The 24,375-nt window shown below is 42.1% G+C and overlaps 1 protein-coding gene across 50 annotated transcripts in view; it reads right to left on the reverse strand.

Annotated features, from left to right (window-relative positions):
* Positions 1 to 24,375, reverse strand: part of TTN (titin) — a 270,562-nt gene that overhangs the window by 173,959 nt on the left and 72,228 nt on the right. For 48 of the 50 annotated variants that reach the window (XM_057316425.1, XM_057316423.1, XM_057316417.1 and 45 more), the window contains 45 exons: positions 23,908 to 24,186; positions 23,532 to 23,810; positions 23,126 to 23,413; positions 22,733 to 23,011; positions 22,359 to 22,640; positions 21,985 to 22,263; positions 21,592 to 21,870; positions 21,215 to 21,493; positions 20,811 to 21,098; positions 20,406 to 20,684; positions 19,989 to 20,270; positions 19,610 to 19,888; positions 19,211 to 19,489; positions 18,819 to 19,097; positions 18,425 to 18,712; positions 17,901 to 18,179; positions 17,408 to 17,689; positions 15,866 to 16,144; positions 15,462 to 15,743; positions 14,178 to 14,456; positions 13,776 to 14,063; positions 12,963 to 13,613; positions 12,574 to 12,852; positions 12,173 to 12,460; positions 11,754 to 12,041; positions 10,944 to 11,225; positions 10,408 to 10,686; positions 10,011 to 10,292; positions 9,582 to 9,860; positions 9,199 to 9,486; positions 8,730 to 9,008; positions 8,356 to 8,634; positions 7,975 to 8,253; positions 7,547 to 7,834; positions 7,118 to 7,405; positions 5,510 to 5,791; positions 4,991 to 5,269; positions 4,281 to 4,562; positions 3,875 to 4,153; positions 3,073 to 3,360; positions 2,685 to 2,963; positions 2,297 to 2,575; positions 1,930 to 2,208; positions 1,047 to 1,334; positions 627 to 914 (listed from right to left, as the gene is read on the reverse strand). In XM_057316425.1, coding sequence (XP_057172408.1) covers positions 627 to 914; positions 1,047 to 1,334; positions 1,930 to 2,208; positions 2,297 to 2,575; positions 2,685 to 2,963; positions 3,073 to 3,360; positions 3,875 to 4,153; positions 4,281 to 4,562; positions 4,991 to 5,269; positions 5,510 to 5,791; positions 7,118 to 7,405; positions 7,547 to 7,834; positions 7,975 to 8,253; positions 8,356 to 8,634; positions 8,730 to 9,008; positions 9,199 to 9,486; positions 9,582 to 9,860; positions 10,011 to 10,292; positions 10,408 to 10,686; positions 10,944 to 11,225; positions 11,754 to 12,041; positions 12,173 to 12,460; positions 12,574 to 12,852; positions 12,963 to 13,613; positions 13,776 to 14,063; positions 14,178 to 14,456; positions 15,462 to 15,743; positions 15,866 to 16,144; positions 17,408 to 17,689; positions 17,901 to 18,179; positions 18,425 to 18,712; positions 18,819 to 19,097; positions 19,211 to 19,489; positions 19,610 to 19,888; positions 19,989 to 20,270; positions 20,406 to 20,684; positions 20,811 to 21,098; positions 21,215 to 21,493; positions 21,592 to 21,870; positions 21,985 to 22,263; positions 22,359 to 22,640; positions 22,733 to 23,011; positions 23,126 to 23,413; positions 23,532 to 23,810; positions 23,908 to 24,186 — 13,059 coding nt within the window. The remainder of the gene's footprint in view (positions 1 to 626; positions 915 to 1,046; positions 1,335 to 1,929; positions 2,209 to 2,296; positions 2,576 to 2,684; positions 2,964 to 3,072; positions 3,361 to 3,874; positions 4,154 to 4,280; positions 4,563 to 4,990; positions 5,270 to 5,509; positions 5,792 to 7,117; positions 7,406 to 7,546; positions 7,835 to 7,974; positions 8,254 to 8,355; positions 8,635 to 8,729; positions 9,009 to 9,198; positions 9,487 to 9,581; positions 9,861 to 10,010; positions 10,293 to 10,407; positions 10,687 to 10,943; positions 11,226 to 11,753; positions 12,042 to 12,172; positions 12,461 to 12,573; positions 12,853 to 12,962; positions 13,614 to 13,775; positions 14,064 to 14,177; positions 14,457 to 15,461; positions 15,744 to 15,865; positions 16,145 to 17,407; positions 17,690 to 17,900; positions 18,180 to 18,424; positions 18,713 to 18,818; positions 19,098 to 19,210; positions 19,490 to 19,609; positions 19,889 to 19,988; positions 20,271 to 20,405; positions 20,685 to 20,810; positions 21,099 to 21,214; positions 21,494 to 21,591; positions 21,871 to 21,984; positions 22,264 to 22,358; positions 22,641 to 22,732; positions 23,012 to 23,125; positions 23,414 to 23,531; positions 23,811 to 23,907; positions 24,187 to 24,375) is intronic. The other 2 variants (XM_057316414.1, XM_057316302.1) reach the window with 1 other exon arrangement.

Below are 24,375 nucleotides of genomic sequence, written 5' to 3' on the forward strand. Positions count from 1 at the left end.
CTCATAGGAGGCTTTCAGGAAAATGAGGTCCTCCTCTACATTAGAAGTTAATGCTGACTAACCAGATACAGTGAATAGCGCACGTTTCTAAACATTTCCACCTCCTTCCACAAGCTTATTCTAAACTGTTCTCTGATTTATGGGATAAATGACAAAAATAGCTTATGACCATTTACAGAACCACATAGTAGTGTAAAAAAAAAGGGGGGAGTGGTCTTAGGGTGATGTAGGATATATACAATTCTAGAAAAATACAGATTTAAAAAGATCACTTGTTCTCTAGAGAAACTTATTTCTTCAACATTTTTTAGAAGATTTTATTTATTAGAGAGAGAGAGACGGAGAAAAAGAGCAAGCATGAAATGCGGGAGGGTCAGAGGGAGAAGGAGACTCCCTGCTGAGCAGGGATTCCCGACTCAGGACTAGGTTCTGGGACTCTGGGATCACAACCTGAGCAGAAGGCAGTCACTGAATCGACTGAGCCCTTCAGGAACCCTCTTCTTCAACATTTTTATGTCATTTGTTTATAACTGTCCTAAATTTCACTGTCCTAATAGAAATTGCACCCTTAGGAGAGAATAGGAAACAATTATGTTTTGTTGGACCGCATGCAAAATAAACGATACCTTTTATGTTAAGTTGAGCTGTGCATGAGTCCTTTCCCACTTCATTCACAGCATAGCAGGTATATTGCCCAGAGTCTCCCTTGTCTACTTTCAGAATTGTCAGGTGGGCCGTGTTTTCCAGGTAACTGATCTGGTAGTTTCCGCCACTTCGTATCTCTCTGTTGTCTTTGGCCCAAGCGACCTTTATTGGTTGCGTCCCAGTAACGTGGCACTCAAAGTCAGCACTGTCCCCGACCACAGCATCCACAGGGGCAACAGGGATGTCAAAGAATGGTGGGTTCTTCCCCACTAAGAACAGAGCAGAAGGACAGAGTTTCAGGCTCCGTAGCCATCCCATTTTACAGAAATAGTGGTGTTTTCTCCTTAATTTTGATGACAGAAATTTTAATTATAGAAACAGAAGTTGAAGTGGCCACAAACCTGTGAGAATGAGTCTGGCACCAGAAGAAGCAGACCCTATAGGATTTGTAGCTGTGCAAGAATACTGGCCCGCAAGGCTCCGGTCTGTTTTAAAGATGTTAAGAGTGGCCACATTATCTAAAAACGATGTTTGTACATTTGGGCTGTCTTTCAACGGCTTGCCGTCTTTATACCAAGACACCGAGATAGGCTCTGATCCATGTATGGTACATTCAAACACAACCGGCAGTCCAACTGTTTCTTGAACGTCTCGCAATTGCCGAGAAAATGATGGTGGCAGTTTTTGCTCTGTAGGAACAGAGTTAAAATACTGAGTACTTCTGGATAGATTTTTAATTTGCTGACTATCCTTCTCAAAATGATTGTTGTATGGATAATAGTATGTCTACAAAAATATCAGGAGGCATTAACAGCTCTTGAACTAACTTTGATGCAAAGAAAAACATATAAACTTTTGGAGCAAGATTTTCACTCTGTGGTCTCCCTAATGCACACTAGGTACAAAACTATGAAAGCCCAAAAAGCAACTGACTGGCTTAAGGTATGTCTCCAGGCACGCAGAAGATTCTCCTACTTTTTAAGACTGACTTGTGGCAATTTTAATGGGACACTCGTGAAGTGAAATTTTTAAAATATGGTTACTCATTTTTCTTAAAGATTTAATTATAGAGACAAGTGATTCCACGATCCTTCCAATGGAAGATTTAGTCCTCTTATCTCTCCCAGCTACAGAAAAAGATAAGCCACTAACTGTAGACAGAATTTCTTAAGCAGAAGATTTTGCCTTGGGCAAGATTTTCCTAAAGAGAAGTCCTTCACCAGATATTTTAAATCTTGTTCCAAAGAAACACATATTCATTCACTTTTAAAACATCGCAATCACCTTGAACAGTAAGGAACGTTGATGAAGAAACTTCTCCCACACTGTTTTCAGCTCTGCAGATATATTCTCCACTATCACTACCATCAACCTGGTTGAAAACCAGCGTAGCGACATTGTTCCTAAAATGCATTTTGCAGGTGGAAGTAGGTCTTAATTTGGTATCTCCTTTGTACCAAGACACCCCAATTTCAGGGGTCCCAGCAATTTGGCACTGTAAAGAGGCAGAATCTCCAACGGTCACCTTAACAGGCTCCAACTGCTTGACAAAATACGGTGGTTCTGCAGGCAAGAGAGAGAATTAGTCATGAAAAGACGTGCCAGAGTGATTATTTATATATGATGCTGTGAAGGCAGGGTCGTAACAAACCTAGTATCAGTATTTGTGCCGAACAGGAATCTTTTCCAGAAGCATTTTCAATGTAACAGTTGTATTGTCCTGCATCCTCCACTGTGCTACTTGGAATTTCCAGGATTGCAGATTTTTCAGTTGTGGTTATATTACACCTCTGAGAAGGAGTTACGTTTATGCCATTTTTCTTCCATGTAACCGAAATGGGAGGAGTTCCAGTGTACGTGCCCTCTAGAATCAGGGGTTTTCCTTTCTCTATGCTGTAGTCATTGAGCCTCTTCACAAATTTGGCTGGCGCTGTAGTAAGCAAATGGAAAATACGAAGTCAAACACACATACATTCAGATATAGACACAGCTGTTACTTCACGTAAGTTAGTTGTAACAATGCAGACTAGCAAACCAACCTTTTACATAGAGATGTGCTGTACAAGAAGCTCTGCCAGCCTCGTTACTGACTATGCAGGTATATTCTCCACTCTGTGTTGTCTCTACATCAAACAGCTCCAGCTCAGCCACGGAATCCTCCAGAGACACATTACACCTGTCCCCTGGTACTAATTCACTGCTACCCTTGAACCAGCTGACGCTGAAAGGAGGTGTTCCTTTTATGATGCTTGTGAAAGTTACATTGGCTCCCGTTAAAACATCCATGGCCTCAGGTTTCTGAACAAAGGATGGTGGTTCTAAACAAAAATGACATACCAAGAGCAATTTAATATTTTTGAAGTTTGATGATAAACATGCTTAATACAATAAGAAATGCAGTTCTATTTTCCTGTGGTTTTAACTGACCTCGCACGGTCAAAGGAGCGCTGCATTCATCAGAACCAGCCACGTTAGTAGCTACACACGTGTAGTCTCCGGCATCTGATTCTTCTAGCATGTTCACAGTTAAAGCACAAGTGTTATCTGTCAGGGTGGTCTGGTATTTCCTTCCACTGCTGATCTCGTTTCCTTCATGGAACCAGGAGACAGAGATTGGCGGTGACCCATAGACTTTGCACTCCATTACAACTGAGGAACCCGACAGACCATTCGTCTCTTTCAATTTTCTCGTGAATGAAGGAGGAACAGCTCGGTCTGAATGTGATAAAAATCAAACAAACAAGGGACATCAGTTATACAATGATTTGAAAAGAGAATTATTGTCTCTTTGATGGAATACCCCCAGATTCAGGGGCGTTTTTTGCCAGGGTATCAAAGAATTCCCTCTGCATTCACACAGTTGAAAGCCTTGAGAATCAATGGGCAAGATGTGCTAGCTGACGTGGGAGGGGTTCTGGTCTCTCATCACTGTGAACCATCATATGGTGAATTACTCCAGCATAAGTGATAGTTAAAGACAACTTTATCCTTCTCTGGGGATTAAGTTTTACTCCTACCACTCTGAATTGTGGAAATTTTTCCATGAGAAAGGGTTCTAACTTTTGAACTTGGTTTTCTTCCAACTCTACAGGGATGTGACCTCTGATTTTGGAGATGCAGAGGAGATCAGATTCATGTTCTGCTGTAGAAGATGGAGCTTCCCATACACATTTATGTAAATCAGGGTCTACATTATGATAACATTGAGATAAAAGCCCAACCAACCAACCTGAAACTTGAACTGAGGCTGTACAGCTGTCTTTGCCAACAGGGTTTTGCACCTCGAAACTGTATACACCACTGTCACTAGGTGCAACATTGATAATCTTAAGGCCAGATACTTTGTTGAAGAAGCTTATTTTGTATTTGCTGTCACTTGTCAGTTCTTTTCCATCCTTAAACCATCTGGTACTGAGTTCGGGTGTGCCAGTGACTGTGCACTCCAAGGTACAGGTATCTCCTGTGGTAACTCTAATGGATTCTGGCTTTTCCACAATCGCTGCAGGTTCTGGAACGAGATAGAAATTGCATTCAAAATTTACATTCAAACTGAAAAGCTTAAAAAAACACAGATACTAGTAAGTGTGTATTTGTATTCACGGTAATATTCGTGGCAATGTTCTATTCGTACTAACCGAGAACGGATAGTGTGGCGAAGCACTCTTGCATTCCAGCATCGTTTTTGATCTGACAGGTGTACTTCCCAGCATTGGCTGTTTCTGCTCTTGCAAACTGTAGGGTTGCAATGTTTTCTGAATAAGAAACCCATATGTTGTCACTTTCTCTAACAATCTCCCCCTTATCTTTGAACCACACCACTGATATTGGCTCAGCGCCTTCAATAGTAGTCTGTAGCTGAACTTCTTCACCAACGATGGTAGAAACATCACTGAGCTTCTTCACAAATCTTGGTGGTGCTGATGAAAAAGAGACAAATGGTTTAAAACGTGTGGGGCTAGTAGTACCTCCCTCAAGCCATGCAATGCTAGGAATTCCACTAGTGATAATAATGTTTCCATTTCTTAAATCAGAGGTATTTTTGGTGAGTGGGAGCAGGGACATGTTAGAGTTTATATTAAGCCAAAAGGGTCAAATGTCTTGTCCTCTCTAGCTTTCTGAGTTCAATGAAATCCATTGGAAAACTGTCTCAAATGATCTTTGGTAGGACTCAGATGTGGGATGCACACTAAACAACAAAGGACTTGAAAGAGAAAAAAGGGAAAGTAGAAGACACAGCTAGTGATAAAGAACTGGGCAATCACTAAGAAGCTAACAGAGCATTAAAATTAGAGGGAAGGAAATTAGAAGGGAAATGGTGGACAGAAAAGAATGAGACCATTCTAACCTTTCAGAGTGATAGAACCAACACAAGTGTCACTCCCCACATCGTTGGTGGCTTTGCACTGGTATTCCCCCATGTCTGCAGCATCAACATTCAGGATGTGAATACTTGTCAGGAAGTTCTCAGACATGATCTTGTACTTCTTGCCACTCCTAAGTTCTCTCTTATCTTTATGCCAAGAAACTTGAAATGGGGGAGTACCCTGAAGCTCACATTCGAGATGAACATCAGCTCCTTTCAGCGTCTCAACAGGATGAGGCTTTTTGCGGAAAACAGGTGGTTCTACAATTGGAAGGTAATTAAGTTAGAAAAGAAAGGAAAATCAGGATGTATCCTGTAAGTATACAGTTTCAAGTAAGAATCAGTTTTCCATTCCATCATAGAGACAGAAAATATCACTTTCAATTTTTGATTGTATGCTTCAAAAATTTTAAGATGTTGCTGAAGAGTCAAACAGGGACCTGAGAGGACAGCTAGAGAGGAGTCCAATGTGAAAAACATGAATCAAGAGTAAGATCTGACCTTTAACTTTTAAGGAAGTGCTGCTGCTTGCGCTGCCTGCTGCATTGCGGGCCTCACATGTGTAGTCTCCGCTGTCCTCAACACTGAGGTTGTGCATTTCCAACACCGCCACCGAGTCGTGGAATGACATTCTGAATTTACTGCTCTCTTGAATTTCAGTCTCGTCTTTGTACCATAAAACTTTGATTTCTGGAGACCCTCCTATTTTACATTCATATCTTGTGTATTCATCCTGTTTCACAATTCTTGACGTTTCTAGCTTCTTAATGAACCTGGGTGGTTCTATGGAACCAAGAGGGAAAACACAAGGTAAGGGATGGAAAAGACACGTATAACTCAAGATGAAGTGAAAAAAGGAATCCCTCTGTCAGAGAAGCCTTTAACTTCAGAAAACATATTTATTTGATGCAGTTCAAGGAAGAATAGTTAATAATTAGTAGTTAAGAATAGTTAAGTTGAATCTAAGTAGAAATTTCTTAAAATAAAATGCATGTATTTCTGTAAGCAACCATATCAAATGTTATTGCAAACGGAAAGAGGAAAATACATTAATCTGTACTGTTTGATTCTCCTCCCAGCAAAAGAATCATATGTTGAGTGCAAGATCAGAGGCACAGGCTATATCTGGTGTTGGAAGCACTCTGAAGTTCACAAGGAATACGAGAGTTTGACTACTCTCCTGTATGTGAAACAGTGGAGGTGTATCTCCTATGGTTGCAAAGATACCAGGTATGTACGATGAGGAATCAGAATAACAAAACTGGGCGAGGTATCATTATATTTATGCCAATTTCTCTTATAGACCTTAAATAGGTATTTCTTCAACTCTCATAATTTCCCTTCAAAGTGAGGGAGAGCAAGGCTTTCTTTGTTAGTGAAGCAAAAAATTCAAGCTCAGAGAAATAAAAATGATTAGGAATATGTCATAGAGCAAATGGGCTGCTAAATACAATTCTATTTTAATTTCAAGATATCTATAAACCATCCCCACAAAAACCCTCAAAAATTCTCTAATGGATTAGATCAGTAGCTCATTGAGTTAAGGATTTAATTTCTGACAATGGCAGCCATGAACTTGCTACAGAAAGATATGGTTGCCTTCCATAATGTTGGATCTTGATGTTCTCCCTAGCCCTCTCACTTCCACTATTATTTAAGTGGGGGCTAGTGGAGGAAGAGAGGTTTGCACAAGCTGACTCTTCTTGAAGGGCTTGTTTGGGATCTGCTATCCCCTAGAGTGACAAAATCCACTAATTTACAACCTACTGTCAAAAATAAGTCATTTGAGGTCACTTCCTTTTTTTGTCTCAAGCTGATTTCTTTCAAACTTGGATTTCCTTGCAATTCTGTGAAAAACTTTGGTTCACTATTTCCCTAGTCTCTATCTTAAGCCTTTGAAAATGGATGTCCAGTCTGTGTTCTATCAGTTTTATATTTTTTAACAAAAAATTTTAAAACTTGACCCCATTTGGAAGGCCCTAGATCCATTTGATCTCTTCTAATTACTAGACCATGGTCCCAAACATAACTTTCAAGCACACCCTTCCTCTTGTATTTCAAGATATTGAAAACATAAAAGAGATGTTGCTTCTTGACTGGAACAGGTACCTTGTACACCCAGGTGAGCAGAACAAGAGTCTTTTCCAGCGACGTTGCTTGCGTAGCAGGTGTACTGCCCGGCATCGCCTTTGCTTACTTTGAGAACTGTCAGAGTGGCAGTGTTTTCAACCAAAGTCATCTTGTAGTTGCCTCCAGGGCGAATCTCTCGGTTATCTTTGGCCCAAGTGATTTTGATGGGTGCAGTTCCAGTTACATGACATTTAAAAGAACCACTTTCTCCAAGAGCAAGATCTACCGATACAGGCTTTAGATCAAAGAAAGGAGGCACTTCATGTTCTGAAAAGGATGAAGACCAACATGGTGACTTTGGTTTTCATGCTCCCGGACATGGAGCAGAAACTAAGTGGCACCAGTCCTTTGGCGGCCCACAGCAGTGAAGCTTTTATAATGAAGAGGGTAATGTGATGAGCTACTCACCTGAGAGAATGAGTTTGGCACTAGAAGAAGCAGTTCCAAGAGGATTAGAAGCTGAGCAATTGTACTGACCAACATGGCTCTGGTCAGTTTGCAAAATCTGAAGGGTTGCTACGTTATGAACAAAAGACGTTTGCAAATTTGCATCATCTTTCAAAAGCACCCCATCTTTGTACCAAGACACTTGAAGAGGTTCTGAGCCATTGATGCGACATTCAAACGCAACAGGGAAACCAAGAGTCTCATGAACATCCTTCAGTTTTCTTGCAAAGGAAGGTGGAAGTTTACGCTCTGTAAAGAAGTTATAGATAACCCTTGTTTACAAGAGATACAACTTCCACGACGTATTTCAAGCCATTACAATTTTGATGTTTTTAAGAAAATGGGTCTGTCAGCACACAGCAAGACTTGGTAAACGAAACCATCGTCACCTTTGATAACAAGCACGCCGGAAGAAGCGACTGCCCCCACGCTGTTCTCTGCCTTGCATGTGTACTCTCCCACGTCACTGTGGTCCACTTTGTTGATTACTAAAGAGGCAACGTTATTTTTAAATTGCATTTTATATGCAGGAGCCGATCGTAGCTTTGTGTGTTCTTTATACCAAGAAATTCTAATTTCTGGGGTTCCATCCACTTTACACTGTAAAGTCGTGGGTTCTCCAATGGTTGCCTCTACGTGTTGCAGAGGTTCAATGAAATAGGGTGGTTCTAGGGCACAAAGGATGATAATCAATCAATCACGCTACCTTGAAGAGGATGTTTTCAAAGAAGGAAAAGACAGCAACAAAAAGAGGTAACTTGTTAACACACCTAAGACAGACACCAGAGCTTCACAAATATCTTGACCGGCCTCATTTTCTATCAGGCAGCTGTACTGGGCATAATCCTCTATAGTGCTCTCTGTAATTTCCAGGATCGTCGATTTCTCTGTCATGGTAATACTGCAGTTCTGAGACTGTGAAAGAAGGAACTCATTCTTCATCCAGCTCACCGAGATGGGAGGTGTGCCAGTAAACGTGGCCTCAAGGACTATGGGGCTTCCAGTCTCCACGTTGAAATCAGCCAACCTTTTCACAAAGGTGGCTGGTTCTGTACGGAGGAAACAGGAGGGTGAAATTGGCATCTTCAAATGAAGACTTGGAAAGGAATTTTAAGAGACACATGAGTTGGAGAACAGAGCAAACCTTTCACAAAAAGATGGGCAGTACAAGAGGCACTGCCCGCGTCATTGGTCACCAGGCAAGAATAGTCTCCACTCTGCAACGGCTCCACCTCCAACAACTCCAGTTCTGTCACAAAATCTTCCAGAGAGATGGTGCATGACTCCCCTGACACCAGTTCCCTGCTGCCCTTAAACCATTTGACCTTGAACGGAGGGGTGCCTCTAAAGACGCTGGTGAAGATGAGGCTCGTTCCAGGTAAAACTTCCACAGAGTCGGGGATTTGTTCGAAAGATGGTGGTTCTGGAACCCCCACGGGAGGGAGAGGTCAAGAGAAAAAAAGGAAACTAGGTGAGATGGCGCTTTTGCTCCTCAAAGAAAAGGGAACTAAGACTACAAATGAAGACCAGATAGAGAAATTCCACGCGAGGCAGGCGCCACGTCACGTGGAAGAGACGTGAGGGCGGCTGCGGCCCGCCTCTTGCACACTGACCTTGCACGGTCAGGACGGCCGAGCACTCGTCAGAACCAGCCACGTTGGCAGCCACACACGTGTATACGCCTGTGTCCGAGGGCTCCAATAAGCTCAGATTCAACGTGCAGACATTTTCTGAAAAGCTGGACTGGCATTTAGGCCCGCTAACGAGCTCATTTCCGTCCTGAAACCAGCCAACTGAAATCGGGGCTGAGCCAGAGACTCGGCACTCCAGAACGGCCGAGGTCCCCAGGATGGCGTTCATGTCTTTCAGCTTGCGGATGAAGGAAGGAGGCACAACTCGATCTATGTGGAGAAGGGTAGTTTTCCATTTAAAGAGAAGCTTTTTTTTTCTTTTTCCAGGAAAAATTATAGATTCGTAAAAACCTCACACTACTCACCCGACACGTGGACGGATACAGAGCAGGTACTTTTACCAACACTGTTTTTCACTTCAAAGCTATATAACCCCTTGTCACTCATTTCTGCACAAGGGATTTTAATGGAAGCCACTTTGTTGATGAATGTAATCTGATGTTTGCTGTCTGCAGATAATTCTCTCCCATCTTTGAACCACTTGACTGAAAGTTCTGGTGTTCCAGCCACTACACACTCTAAAGCAAAAGGATTTCCAGTAGTGACAGTCATGGGTTCTGGCTTCTCTACGATTCTGGCTGGTTCTAAAAGAAGAAGTATAGCGCATTGAAAATAAAGTCACCTTCCAAACTGAGAGTGTAATCAATATATAATGGGGTAAGAATAATATTTGCAGATGATGACCATGGGCCAATCAATGTGATTTTTTTCTCAGGTTGTACTTTGTTACTAACCTACTACAGTCAAGACTGCTGAACACTCTCTCATCCCAGCATCATTTTTGATTTGGCACACATATTTTCCAGAATCAGATGCTTCAGGGCTCCCAAGCTGGAGGGTTGCGACATTATCGACGAATGAAATCCTAGTGTTTTCACTCTCTCTGATGACATCACCTTTATCTTTCAGCCAGACAACAGAAATTGGCTGGAAGCCTTCAACTACAGCCCGTAACTCAACAGCATCCCCAACAAGGGTTGAGGTGTCGCTTAGCTTTTTCACAAACCGTGGGGGTTCTAATGAAAGAAATTTGTGGTTAGAGAAAAAAAGAATCACAGCCACAGAAGTTATTAGTTAAACAAGAAAAGATGAAAGGAAGAGACATATATTTTCGTGCCCGCTTATACAAACCTTTGAACTTGACAGTGCAAACACACGTGTCGCTTCCCACCTCATTAGTAGCTTTGCAATGATATTCTCCTACATCGGAAGTGTCAAGGTTAAGGATATGAAGACTTGTATCAAAATTTTTTGAAGTGATTTTAAATTTCTTGCTGCTTCGAACTTGCTTTCGATCTTTAACCCACACCACTTCAAATGGGGGGGTTCCCGAAATTTCACATTGGAAGATAACATCAGAACCTTTAAGAGCTCCTATTGGAGCAGGCTTCTGGGTGAAAACAGGAGGTGCTACCAGAAAAAAAGAAGATAAATGATGAGAAAATTTGCTTACTGAAAAGGAAAAATAGTATTTTAGAATCCAGGATCATTAAGAATGATTGGTGTGACCGTATGACAGTATGGTAATGCAAGAAATAACAATTCACAAAAACTAGTTCAAGGAATTGCAAGCAAATCCCCATAGGGAGTCTTGTTATTTTGGAGCTCATAACATTGCCGAAAAAGAATCCAATCAGAGGAGAAGAAAGCAGTTTAGGGTGTCTAACCTTTAACGGTCAGGGCTGTGCTGCAGCTGGCGTCACCAACACCATTATGAGCTTCACAGATATAGTCCCCGCTATCCTCAGTGCTGCCTTCATTGATGGTAAGCAGTGCCACAGAATTAACGAATGACATGTTGTATTTCCAACTTTCATGGAGTTCACTGTCATTTCGGAACCACACAACTTTTATTTCTGGGGAACCACTTATTTTGCATTCCAGTTGGATGGATTCTCCCTGCTTCACAACTTTAGAAGCTTCTAGCTTCTTAACAAACTTGGGAGGTTCTAGTAAATCAAAGGAAAAAACAGCTTGTGTTTGTAGTTGAAGATCCTATAAATACATATTTAAACTGGTTTATTAAGAATATACTTTCTGATTATTTTATGGTAAAATGTTATGCTTTCTATTAAACAAGCTTTTAATAGAGAATTTCATTGTTAAGCTTATTTTTGTAGTTTGGATATATAAGCTAAGATATATAAAGTAATGTATTATAGAGGTATTTGATCACAATTTAGTAATGATAAATCAGAATGCCATATAACAGAAAATAGGAGAATGGATAGTTGAAACAGTATTTAACAAATTTCAATTAGACACTATCTGATAGGATCACACTTAGAGTTGACACTACTTTAAAGAACAATATAAAGACAAAACAGAACTTTGATTAATGTTTTCAACACTAATATACAAATTCTAACATGACCCAGTTAGTTTTTCCCACACACTTAAAAACTAAAGGAACTTTTAGAAGACCATTACACAAACGTGGGAAAGAACAGGTATTGGTAGGTGTCACGTAATGATACCTTTTACACTGAGTTGAGCTGAGCACATGTCTTTGCCAACATCATTGGTTGCTTGGCAAGTATATTGACCAGAGTCTCCTTTGCCTACTTTAAGAATTCTCAGATGGGGAGTGTTTCCCACACATGTGATAGTATAATTTCCTCCAGGTCGTATCTCCTTGTTATCTTTCGACCAAGTGATTCGCATTGGTTGAGCACCAGTAACATGACACTCAAAGTCAGCACTTTCCCCAGCAATGACATCAATAGATACAGGCTTGATGTCAAAGAAGGGAGATTTCTTAGGTTCTGGAAAATGAAAAGAAAAGGCAATGTGTGTTTTTGTTTGTTTTACTTTTTCCATTGGCCATTTCTACTCTGACAATGAATAAGAAGTCACGGTTTGGTTTGCAAAGGGAAAGATTAACATGGGAACAAACCTCTTGCTGTCAGTCTAGCACTAGAAGACGCTGTTCCAAGTGGGTTAGAAGCTGAGCAGGAGTACTGGCCGGAGTGACTCAAGTCCGTTTGCAAAATTTTTAAAGTTGCCACATTATCTACAAATGACGTCTGTAGATTTTCGTCATCTCGTAAAAGTACCCCATCTCTATACCAGCACACTTGGATGGGTGCAGAGCCATTTAATCGACAAGTGAGTGTAACTGGCAACCCAACAGTCTGTTCAATGTCTTTCAGTTGTCTTGCAAAGGAAGGTGGGAGTTGGCGCTCTGCAGGAAGACAAGCGATACTTGAGCCATCAGTAGATCAAACGAAAATTTCTCCACAAAGATAAAAGAATTAAAATTAAAAAATTTCCTCATTTCTGAATTCATATTATCACCTTGAATTCTGAAGACAGTCTTAGAAGAAGCAGTTCCTATGCTATTTTCTGCTTTACATGTGTACTCTCCACTGTCATTAATATTCACTTTATTAAAAACCAGTGTGGCCACATTGTTTGTAAAATAGGTCCTGTATTCTGGAGTTGGCCGTAACTTAGTGTCTCCTTTGTACCAAGACACTGTAATTTCTGGTGTCCCAGCAACTTGGCACTGTAAAGAAACCGAATCTCCAACAGATGCCTCCAGGGGTTCTAGTTCCGTAACAAAATAAGGTGGTTCTGAAGAAGAAAGGATCACAGTCAGCCACTGGAATTAAAGAACACCAAACAAAGCATGCTTTGTGTTACATGAATGCCGATCATTTAGGAGAGAACATAAGACAACACACCTAACGTAGATACCAGAGCTTGGCAAACATCCCTCCCTGCCTCGTTTTCAATTTCGCAGGAGTACTGTCCTGCATCTCTTTTTGTGCTGTTCAGAATTTCTAGGATGCAAGTTTTCTCTGTTGTGACTATGCTGCATCTCTCAGATGGAGTTACGTTAACACCATCCTTTTTCCAGGCAACTGAAATCGGAAGTGTCCCAGTGTAGGTGCCTTCCAGAATTATGGACTTCCCTGGCTCTACAGAGTGATCACTTAACTTCTTCACAAAGGTAGCCGGTTCTGGTGAGGGACAAAGCACGACAATTAAACACAGTAAGAGTGCAAAGATGTCAGCGTAGAGAAAATAAGAAGGGCAAATGCACTTGAACAAACCTTTCACAAAGAGATGAGTCGTGCAGGACGTTTGGCCAGCATTGTTAGAAACCACACAAGTGTATTCCCCACTCTGAGAGATGTCAACATTAAATAATTCCAGTTCTGCCACAGTGTCTTCAAAATAAATGTTACACCGGTCTCCTCTCACGAGTTCTCTGGCGCCTCTGAACCAGCCGACCTTGAAGGGAGGGGTCCCTCGAATAACGCTTGTGAAGGTGACATTTTTGCCTGGTAGTATTTCCAAAGGTTCAGGTTCCTTCACGAAAGAGGGTGGTTCTACATAGACATGGAGGACAGTGAAAAGAGCCCGTAAGCTTCTCATTCAGTTGCGACTTTGAATTGAAAAGGAAGAGCTCTTTTGAATGTGCGTCAAATGGGTGCCTGGATGGGCACCCAAAAGAGAATTTGTAAGAAATGGTTTGTGTACGTAACACTGACCTTGTACAGCCAACGCTGCACGACATTCATCAGAGCCGGCGGCATTAGCGGCCACGCACGTGTAATTGCCCGTGTCCGAGGAGTCCAAAGAATTCAGCTGCAATGTGCAGACGTTATCGGAGAATGTGGTTTGGTACTTTGCTCCACTGACAATCTTAGTTTTTTCATGAAACCAGGCAACAGAGATAGGTGATGACCCAGCTACTTTGCACTCCAGGATGCAAGAAGTACCCAGCACCCCAACAGTACCTCTCAGTCTTCGGGTGAAAGAGGGAGGGACCATTCGGTCTGTGTGAGGAAAGGCAAGAGATCATCATGGTTTGAAAGAGTAGAAGAGCTGTGCGGGAAGGAAGCTGATGAAGGCATTCGCATAAGCAATGGGGGGAATAGAGTGGAACTGACCTGAAACGTCAACCACAGCTGTGCAGCTGCTTTTTCCAACGTTATTTTGAACCTGGAAGGTGTATGTGCCTGCGTCTTGCCTTTCAACAGAGAGTATCTTTAAGGAAGAGATTTTGTTGTAGAAGCTAAATTTGTGTTTTTGGCTGCTGGTCAACAGCTTTCCGTCTTTGTACCATTCTACTGAGAGTTCGGGAGTGCCGGCCACCTTACACTCCAGAGTGCACGTTTCTCCCACAGCCACTGTCATTGATCCTGCTTTCTCAACAATGACTGCAGGCTCTGAAATAAAATGTGATAGCCATCTGTCAAAGTCCGTTACCATTACCATGCCTCTACTCTCAAATTCACTGAGACTGTTTCTTCCCATGCTGTGGTTGTGCTAGGGCTCTCTCCTTAGAGAGAGATGATGCCACAATTACACACTATCATGAAATGATGGGTTATTAAGAAATATGTTTGTGCACCAGTTGACTTCCAAAACAATATAATGTATACTAGACAGTGTGTATTGATCTGCACTTGACCCTCTCTCTAGAGCAAAGGATTCATGTCATTATGAATTACTTGATATTTTTGCTTTAAGGTGCTAAAGCTAGTGGTTTTCCAAGCTGTTCTCCAAACAATTGCTGAATTAAAATGTCCAAAGGTGCAAGTGCAAGTCTTTCCTATCTAACTCTGATGTTGGGAGTTCTTGCCAGCATTAATAGCTAGTACTTTGGAAACAAAATTTCCTTGTTGCAAAAGCTGGCTTCCCATAGTTTTCATGCTTAAACAAAAGAGAGTCATGATTATATTGGCTAATCCATCAAGAAAAGTAGTAAGTAAACATTGAAACAGATGGCTAATTTTTGTTAGGATCACAGAAACAAGAAGAGTTTAAAAGATCGATTAGGGGAAAAGAAAGATCGATTAGGTCCTTTTTCCTAAACCTTTCTTTTTTTTGGTCTTTCTTTCATTTTATTCTTATTTTATTTATTTATTTGAGAGAGAGAGAGACAGAAAGAGAGAGTGAGAGATGGGTAGAGGGAAAGGGAAAAGCAGACTCCCCACTGAGCAGAGAGCCCGACAGGGGGCTCGATCCCAGGACCTTGGGATCATGACCTGAGCCAAAGGCAGATGCACTAACTGACTGAGTGATCCAGGCAACCCTCTTCTAAACCTTTCAAATAGGTAAGGATTACTATCCTTCTAGAAGAAATTTAGAACAGGAGATTCTACCAGTGACTCATCTCAGTGTTTGGCATCACCTTCTATCAGGGGACCGTTGTACTATATTGTACCAACCTAAAACAGTCAGTGTGGCCATGTTCTCCCTCATTCCACCATCATTCTTGATTTGACAGATATACTTCCCAGCATTAGCTGGTTCTGCTTTTGCAAACTGCAGAGTTGCAACATTTTCTACAAATGTAATTCTGATGTTTTCACTTTCTCTGATCACTTCTTCTTTCTCTTTAAGCCACTGGACAGAAATAGGCTGGGCTCCTTCTATGGATGCTTGTAACTCAGCGGGCTCGCCAGCTACAACCGTGAGGCTGTTCAGTTTGGAGACAAATCTTGGTGGTTCTGAACAAGGAAAGATGGGTGGAGAGTGTTGAAAACATTGTCCAGATAATGGAAGAGAGAGAGAAAAAGTAAGTGTTTTGCACATTCCTGCCATTTCTGCCAGATGCAGGAAATATGCTTACCTTTTAATTTTACAGTACAAATACAAGTATCACTTCCGACTTCATTCTGGGCTTTGCAGTAGTATTCACCAATGTCCGAAGCTTCAACATTGAGAATGTGAATACTTGCGTGGAAATTTTTGGATGCAATCTTGTATTTCTTGCTACTTCGGAGCTGCCGCTTGTCTTTGTACCAGATCACGCCGAATGGTGGTGTTCCCGATAGTTCACACTCAAGACTAACTTCAGTATTTTTAAGGGTTTCTACTACAGGAGGGAAGCTGCTAAAAACAGGTGGTTCTGTAAAAAACAAGAATTTCTAATGAATTGGACTATTTAATTTCACAGAATGTTTTTGTTTTTAAGGTGGAAGAAAGAGTGAAGATACTATAACGGGGAAACAGTGTCCAGAGCCATCACTTTAGTGTTGAGGAATAACCGCTTTGGAGAAGCCATTAGCCTTTACAAAAATCAGCCTGCTTCCTTGGCAGAGAGCCCAGACAAGACCTCCAGTTGTCCTTACTGAGGAGTTCGACCTTCTATCTACCTTACCTTACCTAATTTATCTTGGACAATAAGGACTGATGCAAAAATTGTAAACAAAAACCAAACCCAAGTACATTTAATTAAGATGATATTCATGAGGTTTAGAATCTTGACTTCAGGGTTGAAATTTTTTGTATATGCTCTATAACGGAGATAGCTGAAAGCCCTTATGACACTTGTGATCTAAGTCTTCCACGTCAACAAATGTTACTGAAATAATTGCTTCACACCATGACAGACTTGGACTTTGTGATAAAAATACTGGAAAATGGCCACAGAAAATACTGGTATTCATTGTACCAAGGTATAGTGATATAATTTTTAAAAAATAGGAACCAATTCTTGAGAGAGAAAAAAATATATATAATTGTCCAGTATTTTAAAAATATATATTTATGTATATATTTTTAAGTAGGCTCCAGAGTGGAGCCTAACGTGGGGCTTGAACTCACAACCCTGAGATTAAGACCTGAAATCAAGAGTTGGACACTTAACTGACCGAGCTACCCAGGTACGCCTCTAATTGTCCTGTTTCAAATGTAAGGTTAAAACCTGTATTGCTTGCATCTTATATATATGTGGTAAATATTCTTTGCTATTAATGCTAAAGATTATAGTGAGGCTGCTGATATATTCATAAGCTGACCAAAGGCAAAAATAGATTTTAAAATGCCTACTTTTCTTTTTCCTTTCCTTTTCTTTCTTTCTTTCTTTCTTTCTTTCTTTCTTTCTTTCTTTCTTTCTTTCTTTCTATGTTTGTGAAACATCGAATTTAAACTGCTTGGCCAATGTGTTGAGGTGATCAGAATGATGGCATTGGAATAACAAGAAAAATAGCTACATGTAAGGAAATCTTAAGAAAGAACATCTAAAAAGGGAAATAATACTAGTTTGGGGAACTATTCTATGATCTCAAATGGAAGCTAAAATGACAGTGAAAGAATAAAGAGCTATGATACCCCAGGGGAGGAGAAGGTGGGTTTCAGGTAATGAGGGACAGAAGGAAGAGATTTCTACCTTTTACGATAACCTTGGTACTGCAGCTTGTGCTGCCGGCAGGATTCTGAGCCTCACAAATGAAATCCCCACTGTCCTCAGTGCCGAGATTGTTCATCTGTAGGACGGCCACTGAGTCAATGAAAGTCATTCTGTATTTATCACTGGCGTGGAGTTCGTGTTCATTTCTGTACCACACAACTCTGATTTCTGGGGATCCCGTTATCTTGCATTCAAGTCGTGTGGAGTCACCTGCTTTCACTATTTTGGATGTTTCTAATTTCTTTACAAACTTTGGTGGTTCTAGAGAGTGAAAGAAAGAGGAGATGATGAGGGAACAGATATAAATAACATGCTAAATTAGGTAGTACGCAGGAAAGAGGAAAAGATGAACAATGCCTGGCAAATACTGTGTACTGTTAGAGAGAAGTGAACTTTCTTGACTGGGTAGATGCACTGTACAGAAGGGAGCCACAGGTCAGACAGAAATGTGAAACACTCAAACAGTGCACACCTGTCACAAGCAGCACCGTAGTACAAGAGTCGCTACCAACGTCATTGGTAACTTGGCAAGTGTATTGTCCAGTCTTGGAAGCATCCACTGAATAGAGATTTAAGAAGCTAGTTGACCCTTCCAAGCCAATGAAACATTTAGGTCCAGAGGCAAGTTCCACATCATCTTTAAACCATTTTATTTTAAATGGTGGTGTTCCTTTCAATACTGCCTTAAATTCTACTGTAGAATCCGGTATGGCTTGTTGTCGCTCGGGTTTCACCAGGAAGCTTGGTGGTTCTACAGATGTTAAGAGAAATATACTTAATTAGATTCCTTGTAGTTAAAGTGTTTTGACAGTCATATGGACATGTAAGCAAACATTTCTGAAAAGAGGCAACAACGGTGTATTTCTTGAACTCAATAAATATAGAACCACAAAACAGAAGTATTGAGACTTTTAGTTCTAAAGAATACAAAGGAAGAGTGGCACATTTAAAAAGCAATCACAAAGAAGAACCAGGAAGAGGAAAAGAAGTTCTAACCTTTAACAGTTAAGATGCCACTGCATGCATCATCCCCTGCTACGTTTGAGACCTTGCATGTGTAATTCGCCGTATCCTCTAATTCCAGATTATTAACTTCCAGTGACACTGTGTTCTCGTGACTGATGGGTCTGTATTTTGCACTTGTAGATATTTCTTTTCCGTCCTTAAACCACTGAGCGCTAATAGGAAGTGAGCCAGAAACCTTGCACTCCATACGAATAGAAGACCCCAGAACTTTATCCATTTTGGTTAATTTTTTGGTGAAAGATGGAGGGATATCTTGATCTATCCAATGCAAACAGCAAAACACATCGATTAATATGTTGCCACTTGTGCACAAGGGATAGAGGTCACAGAGATAAGGGAAGCCAACTAGGGCCAAAGTACACACCTAGCACTCTCAGGTGGGCGTCGCAGCTACTGCTTCCAAAGTCATTTTCCACCTTGAATGTGTACTGACCACTGTCTTGCTTCATGACTGACTGGATCCTAAAACTGGCCACATTATTTTCAAAACTCATCGAAAAATATCTACTAGGCACAATTTGTTTTCCATCCTTCAGCCATTTCACTTTGAGTTCTGGTGTCCCGGCCACTACGCACTCCAGAGTCACCGGGTCTTTCTCAGTGACATCGACAGACTTCGCTTTCTCTAGGATCTGAGCAGGCTCTGCAGTGAGAATTAAAGTGCACATGAGCTGCATTGTTAATTCCGCTGGAAACACAGGGTGCTTATGAAACTGTCCCCCCTCGACTAAGTCCTCAAGAGAACAGCTTACAGACCTTGGACTAAAAGGAAAGCATAACACCGCTCAACGCCTGACTCGTTCTTGGCTTGACACGTGTATCTCCCGCTGTGCCCGTTGTCCACAGCTCTGATCTGAAGCGTGGCCACATTGTTCACAAACGAAATATGAACATTATCATCTTCATCAAGAATGTGATCATCCTTGAGCCAGGTTATAGAAATGGGAGGAGAGCCCGCCACCGTACTCTGAAAGGTGGCAGAGCTTTTCAAAACAGTGGTGAGGTTCTCTATCTTCTTCATGAACGATGGTGGTTCTGTGATTCAGTGAGATAGTGGGAAAAGAAGAGGCATGGTTGAGCTTCTCCTTGTGATCATAAAATGAAAGACATTGCGAAATTCTTACATGGTAGCCTGTTCTCGTGTGTGCCACTGACCTTTCAGGGAGACCCGGGTACTGCTAGAGCAGCTGCCGCCTTCATTGGATACGATGCACTGGTATTCACCAGTGTCTGAGGGGTCACACCGGGTTATATGGAGGTTAAACACGGATACTCTGTCGGTTAGGGTATATTTTTTGCTGCTTCGAATTTCCTTGTTATTCCTCAGCCAAGTGACCTCAAATGGAGACGTTCCCGCCACTTCACACTCCAGCTGCACGTCACTATCTTTCACGACCTCCACGGGCCTCAGCTCCCTGATAAAGGTGGGAGGTTCTAAAGATTCAAAAGGAAGATAGACACGAGCTTACTCGAGGGAAGACCGACAGCCTGGCCGGCAGCACAGCCGAAAGGGCAAACGGACCCAGTAACGCACCTTTCACTTTTAATTCAATGCTGCAGCTTGCCGTGCCTGCGTCATTGCGGGCTTCACAGACGTAAGTCCCGCTGTTTTCTACCCTGGCACCAGAAATTTGGAAAGTGGCTACACCATCGATGAAGGAAATGCCATATTTCTTAATGGCTGTTATTTCATTCCCGTCCAGATACCAAGAAACTCTGATTTCAGGAGTGCCTGTTATTTGGCATTCAAATGTTGTCGACTGTCCGTTTCTCAGCACTAATACGGGGCTGGGCTTCTTAATGAATTGAGGAGGTTCTAAAGACGGGGAAGAAAGTGTCACATTGAGCGTCTTTTTAAAACAAAGGTCAGAATCGCTTTCTCCAGCCTCGTCCCTCCCCGCTCAAGAAAATCCAGACAAGCAAGCAAGAGAGATGTATGCAGAGACCAGACCTTTCACAAAGAGAGTGGCTTTACTGGTTGCGGTGCCAACATCGTTGCTTAGTTGGCAAATGTAGGTCCCAGAATCGGCAGCTTTGGCTGAAAAGAGCTCCAGGATGGTGGACGTGTCATCCTTCCAAACTGAGCGAGCTGCTCCTGAGTGCAACTCTTTGTTATCTTTAAACCACTTTATGGTCATGGGCGCAGTGCCACCCACAAGAGCCTTTAGCTGAACCCTTGTATGGGGACTGACGTCTTGTGACTGTGGCTTTTCCATGAAGTAAGGGGGTTCTGGGATGAAAGACAAAGAAACAAAAAGAGAAAGGAAGGTTTACTTTGGAATGGGGCAGTAAGGGTGAGAATTAAGAAATGAGAGAGCAGACCAGTCCTTGATAAGGGGAGATAAAAAGTGCCAACCTTTGACTGTGAGATGGCCACTGCACTGGTTGTGTCCTGCCTTATTGGTGGCTGAACAGGTGTATGTCCCACTGTCTGTACCTTCCAGATGACTGATTTCCAAGAAGGCAGTATTGTCATGAAAAGAGAATTTGTATTTTTCACTAGCTGTTATTTCCTGGTCGTCTTTGAACCACTGGATGCTGATGGGATGTGACCCAGCCACTATACATTCTAAGTCAATAAAAGACCCTTTAATGCTGTCCATTTTCTTCAGCTTTTTGGTGAATGAGGGAGGTATGATAAGATCTATGCAATGAAAAAGCAAGAAACCAAAAAAAAAAAAAAGTTAGGTCAACGCAGCAATTTGTATTTTCTGTAAAATTGTAGGAGACGAGGAGGAGACACTCAGTTTCAATACCAACCTAATACATTAATGCTAGCCTTGCAGCTGCTTCTCCCAACATCATTTTGGACCTCAAAAGTATATTCTCCACTATCTCTCTTTTCTGTAGAAATAATCTTCAGTACAGAGACTGTGTCAGTGACGCTGATTTTGTATTTTTGGCCCAGGGTCAGTTCTTGGCCATCTTTAAACCATCTGGCTGTAAGCTCTTTAGTCCCTGAAAATTTAACCTGCAAAGTGGCTGGGTCCCCTTGGGTGACATCTATAGACACAGCCTCCTCGGTGATTGTTGCAGGTTCTGTAGAAAACAGAGGGACAGGTGTGGGTGGTGAATCACTCCACTAAAAGGCTCACATCTGCCTTATTCCCTAAAACCCACGGCAAACCTGAACCGACCTTTCACTGAGAGCAGTGCAGAACATCTATGTATTCCTGCATCATTTCTGGCCTGACAGACATATTTCCCATCATGCTTGACTTCGATGCCACTGAGGTACAGACTAGCCACATTGTTCTCAAAGGTCATTCTTATATTATCGTCCTCGGTGATTTCCTCATTGTCCTTTAACCAAGTCACGGTGATCGGCAAGGAGCCCTTGAGAGTGGCCTGGAAGGCAGCGGTGCCCCCCCGAAGGGAGCTGGTGCTCTCGATCTTCTTCACAAAGGCTGGGGGTTCTAATAGAAGAATAATTCTCAATTAATGTCAGCTTTAGAGCCAAAGTGGATTTTTGTTGGAACAAAGAGTTCTCTCTACAGAAGAGCCAGCGCATCATTTGAACGGACACTAACCTCTCAGAGTCACCCGGGCAGTGCAGGTGCTGCTGCCCACCTCATTGGTCACCCGGCACTGGTATTCACCAGCATCCGTGGCGACGAACTTGAGGATCTGCAGGCTCACCAGCTGGTCCTGAATGAAGGTTTTATACTTCCTACCACTTCTCAGCGTCGTGTTGTCTTTGAACCAAGTGATCTCAAAGGGAGGTGTGCCTGCCACCTCGGCCAGCAACATGACGTCGTATTCCTTCAACACTTCAATGGGCTTAAATTCTTTGGTAAAGTAAGGTGACTCTATAGCAGGAAAGGAATTACTTTGAGTTAACGAGGGGTGAATCTGGGCTATGGGCCACACCTGTGGTAACACAAGGGGCAATGTGAACACAAACCTTTGACTATCAAAATGCTACCACAGTGGTCACTGCCAGCTTCATTTTGGGCCTCGCACATGTACTCGCCACTGTCTTCAATGGCAACATCTGTAAGTCTTAGGACGGCGGTGGACTCCACAAAAGTCATTTTGTGCTTGCTGCTCTCCTTGATTTCTCTATCATTTGCAAACCATGTGATTTTAATTGGAGGGGTACCAGTGACTTTGCAGGCCAGCTGGGTGGCATCTCCCTTCTTTAACAACTGTGATGGCTCTAACCTCTCAACAAACGTGGCGGGCTCTGCGGAAGGAAGGAAGTTATTAAAAAACTCGAGGAAGAGGAAAGAACTTGTAAGGATGATAGCACAAAGATGTCAAGAAAACCAAGCAAACCTTTTACAAATAAGTTTGCACTGCACTCCACGCTTCCGGCAACGTTGCTGACTTGGCAGGTGTATGTGCCAGAATCGGAGGTTTTTACTGCATAGAGTTCCAGGGAACTTTCTAAAGCTTCTTTGCTAATATAGCAGCTTCCACCAGAGACAAGCTCTTTGGCACCCTTAAACCATTTGACTGTGAAAGGGGTGGACCCTTGGAAGGTGCTCTTCAGGCAGACTGCTGAGCCAGGCAGAACGTCCTTGGATGCAGGCTTAGTTACAAAACTGGGTGGTTCTAAAGGAGGGGCATAAGAAAGAATTTCTAAGAGTTAAGAAGCGTGATCTAAGAGAAGAGGCCTTAATTTGAACATCATCTATATTAGAATGAAATGCAAAGTTTCCGGCCAACCTTGCACAATCAGGGCTCCGCTGCTGTCTTTGCTTCCCACGGAATTCGTGGCTCGACAAGTGAAATTGCCCGCGTCATTCATGTCTACTCTGCTTATCTCCAAAGAGGCCGTGCCTTCCACAAAGGCTATTCTGTATTTGTCAGAAGAAGCTATTTCTCTACCGTCCTTGAACCAGGACACCCTCATGGGAAGAGAGCCAGCGACTCTGCAGTCCAGCCTGCAGGTGCTGTTAACAACACTGCCCACGTTGCGTAGGGGTTTGGTAAAGAATGGAGCGATGTCTCGATCTGTTCGTGGCACAAGAAGAGAAGAAAGACAAACATGGGAAATCGCTCAGTGATTTTATTCTTGCTCACTGGTTAGGTTTCAAAGGAATGGGCAGCATATGTTTCTGAAGATACTAACCCAATACAGTGAACGTTGTTTCGCAGGAGCTGCTGCCCACTTCATTGGAAATCTCAAATGTGTACTGGCCGCTATCGTGCAGTTCGGCTGAATAAAATTTGAGTTGGGCAACATTGTTTTTAAAACTTATTCGATACTTTTTACTAGCAACCAAAGGTCTTCCATCTTTGTACCATTTGGGCTTGAGCTCTGGGGTGCCTGTGACTGTATACTCCAGCGTGGCTGGGTCTCCTGCTGTCACCTGGATCAGCTCTGCTCTCTCAACAATTTTGGCAGGTTCTACAATGGTATTAAATAGTTAGCATGACCAAGTGTGCATTAGGGTTCCACTCTAAATGGAAATAGCAATACTAAGTTAAAATGTTCCTACACGAACCTTTAACTATTAATTCCCCAACAGACGTTTGGCTTCCGGCTTCGTTTTCAGCCAGGCAGGTGTATTTGTCACCAAAACTAATCTGAACGTCAGGGATGATCAAGACTGCAACACCATTAGAAAAGCTCATTTTGATCTTTCCATCTTCTTTAATTATTTCTTGTCCTTTAAACCAGGTGACAGAGATGGGTTCTGACCCTCTCACGGCAGCTTGTAAGGTAACAGTTTGACCTGCTAGTGCGGTAAAATCATCTACTTTCTTTACAAAGGTTGGCGGTTCTAGTTAAAGAAAGAACAGACAAAGCTTATCAATTCCCAAACCCTTTCGACACCATACACATTTGTGTTTCATCTAGATTACATTTCTCTTGCCCAATATCACCCTCCTGTAGTGTCGGTTAACGAGAAGAATAAGTTAAAATTTAAGAAGAATCACACTTCCATCCGACAGAAAGAAGCACAGAAGAT

Source organism: Ursus arctos, unplaced genomic scaffold, assembly GCF_023065955.2.
Source record: "Ursus arctos isolate Adak ecotype North America unplaced genomic scaffold, UrsArc2.0 scaffold_1, whole genome shotgun sequence".
Lineage (NCBI taxonomy): Eukaryota > Metazoa > Chordata > Mammalia > Carnivora > Ursidae > Ursus > Ursus arctos.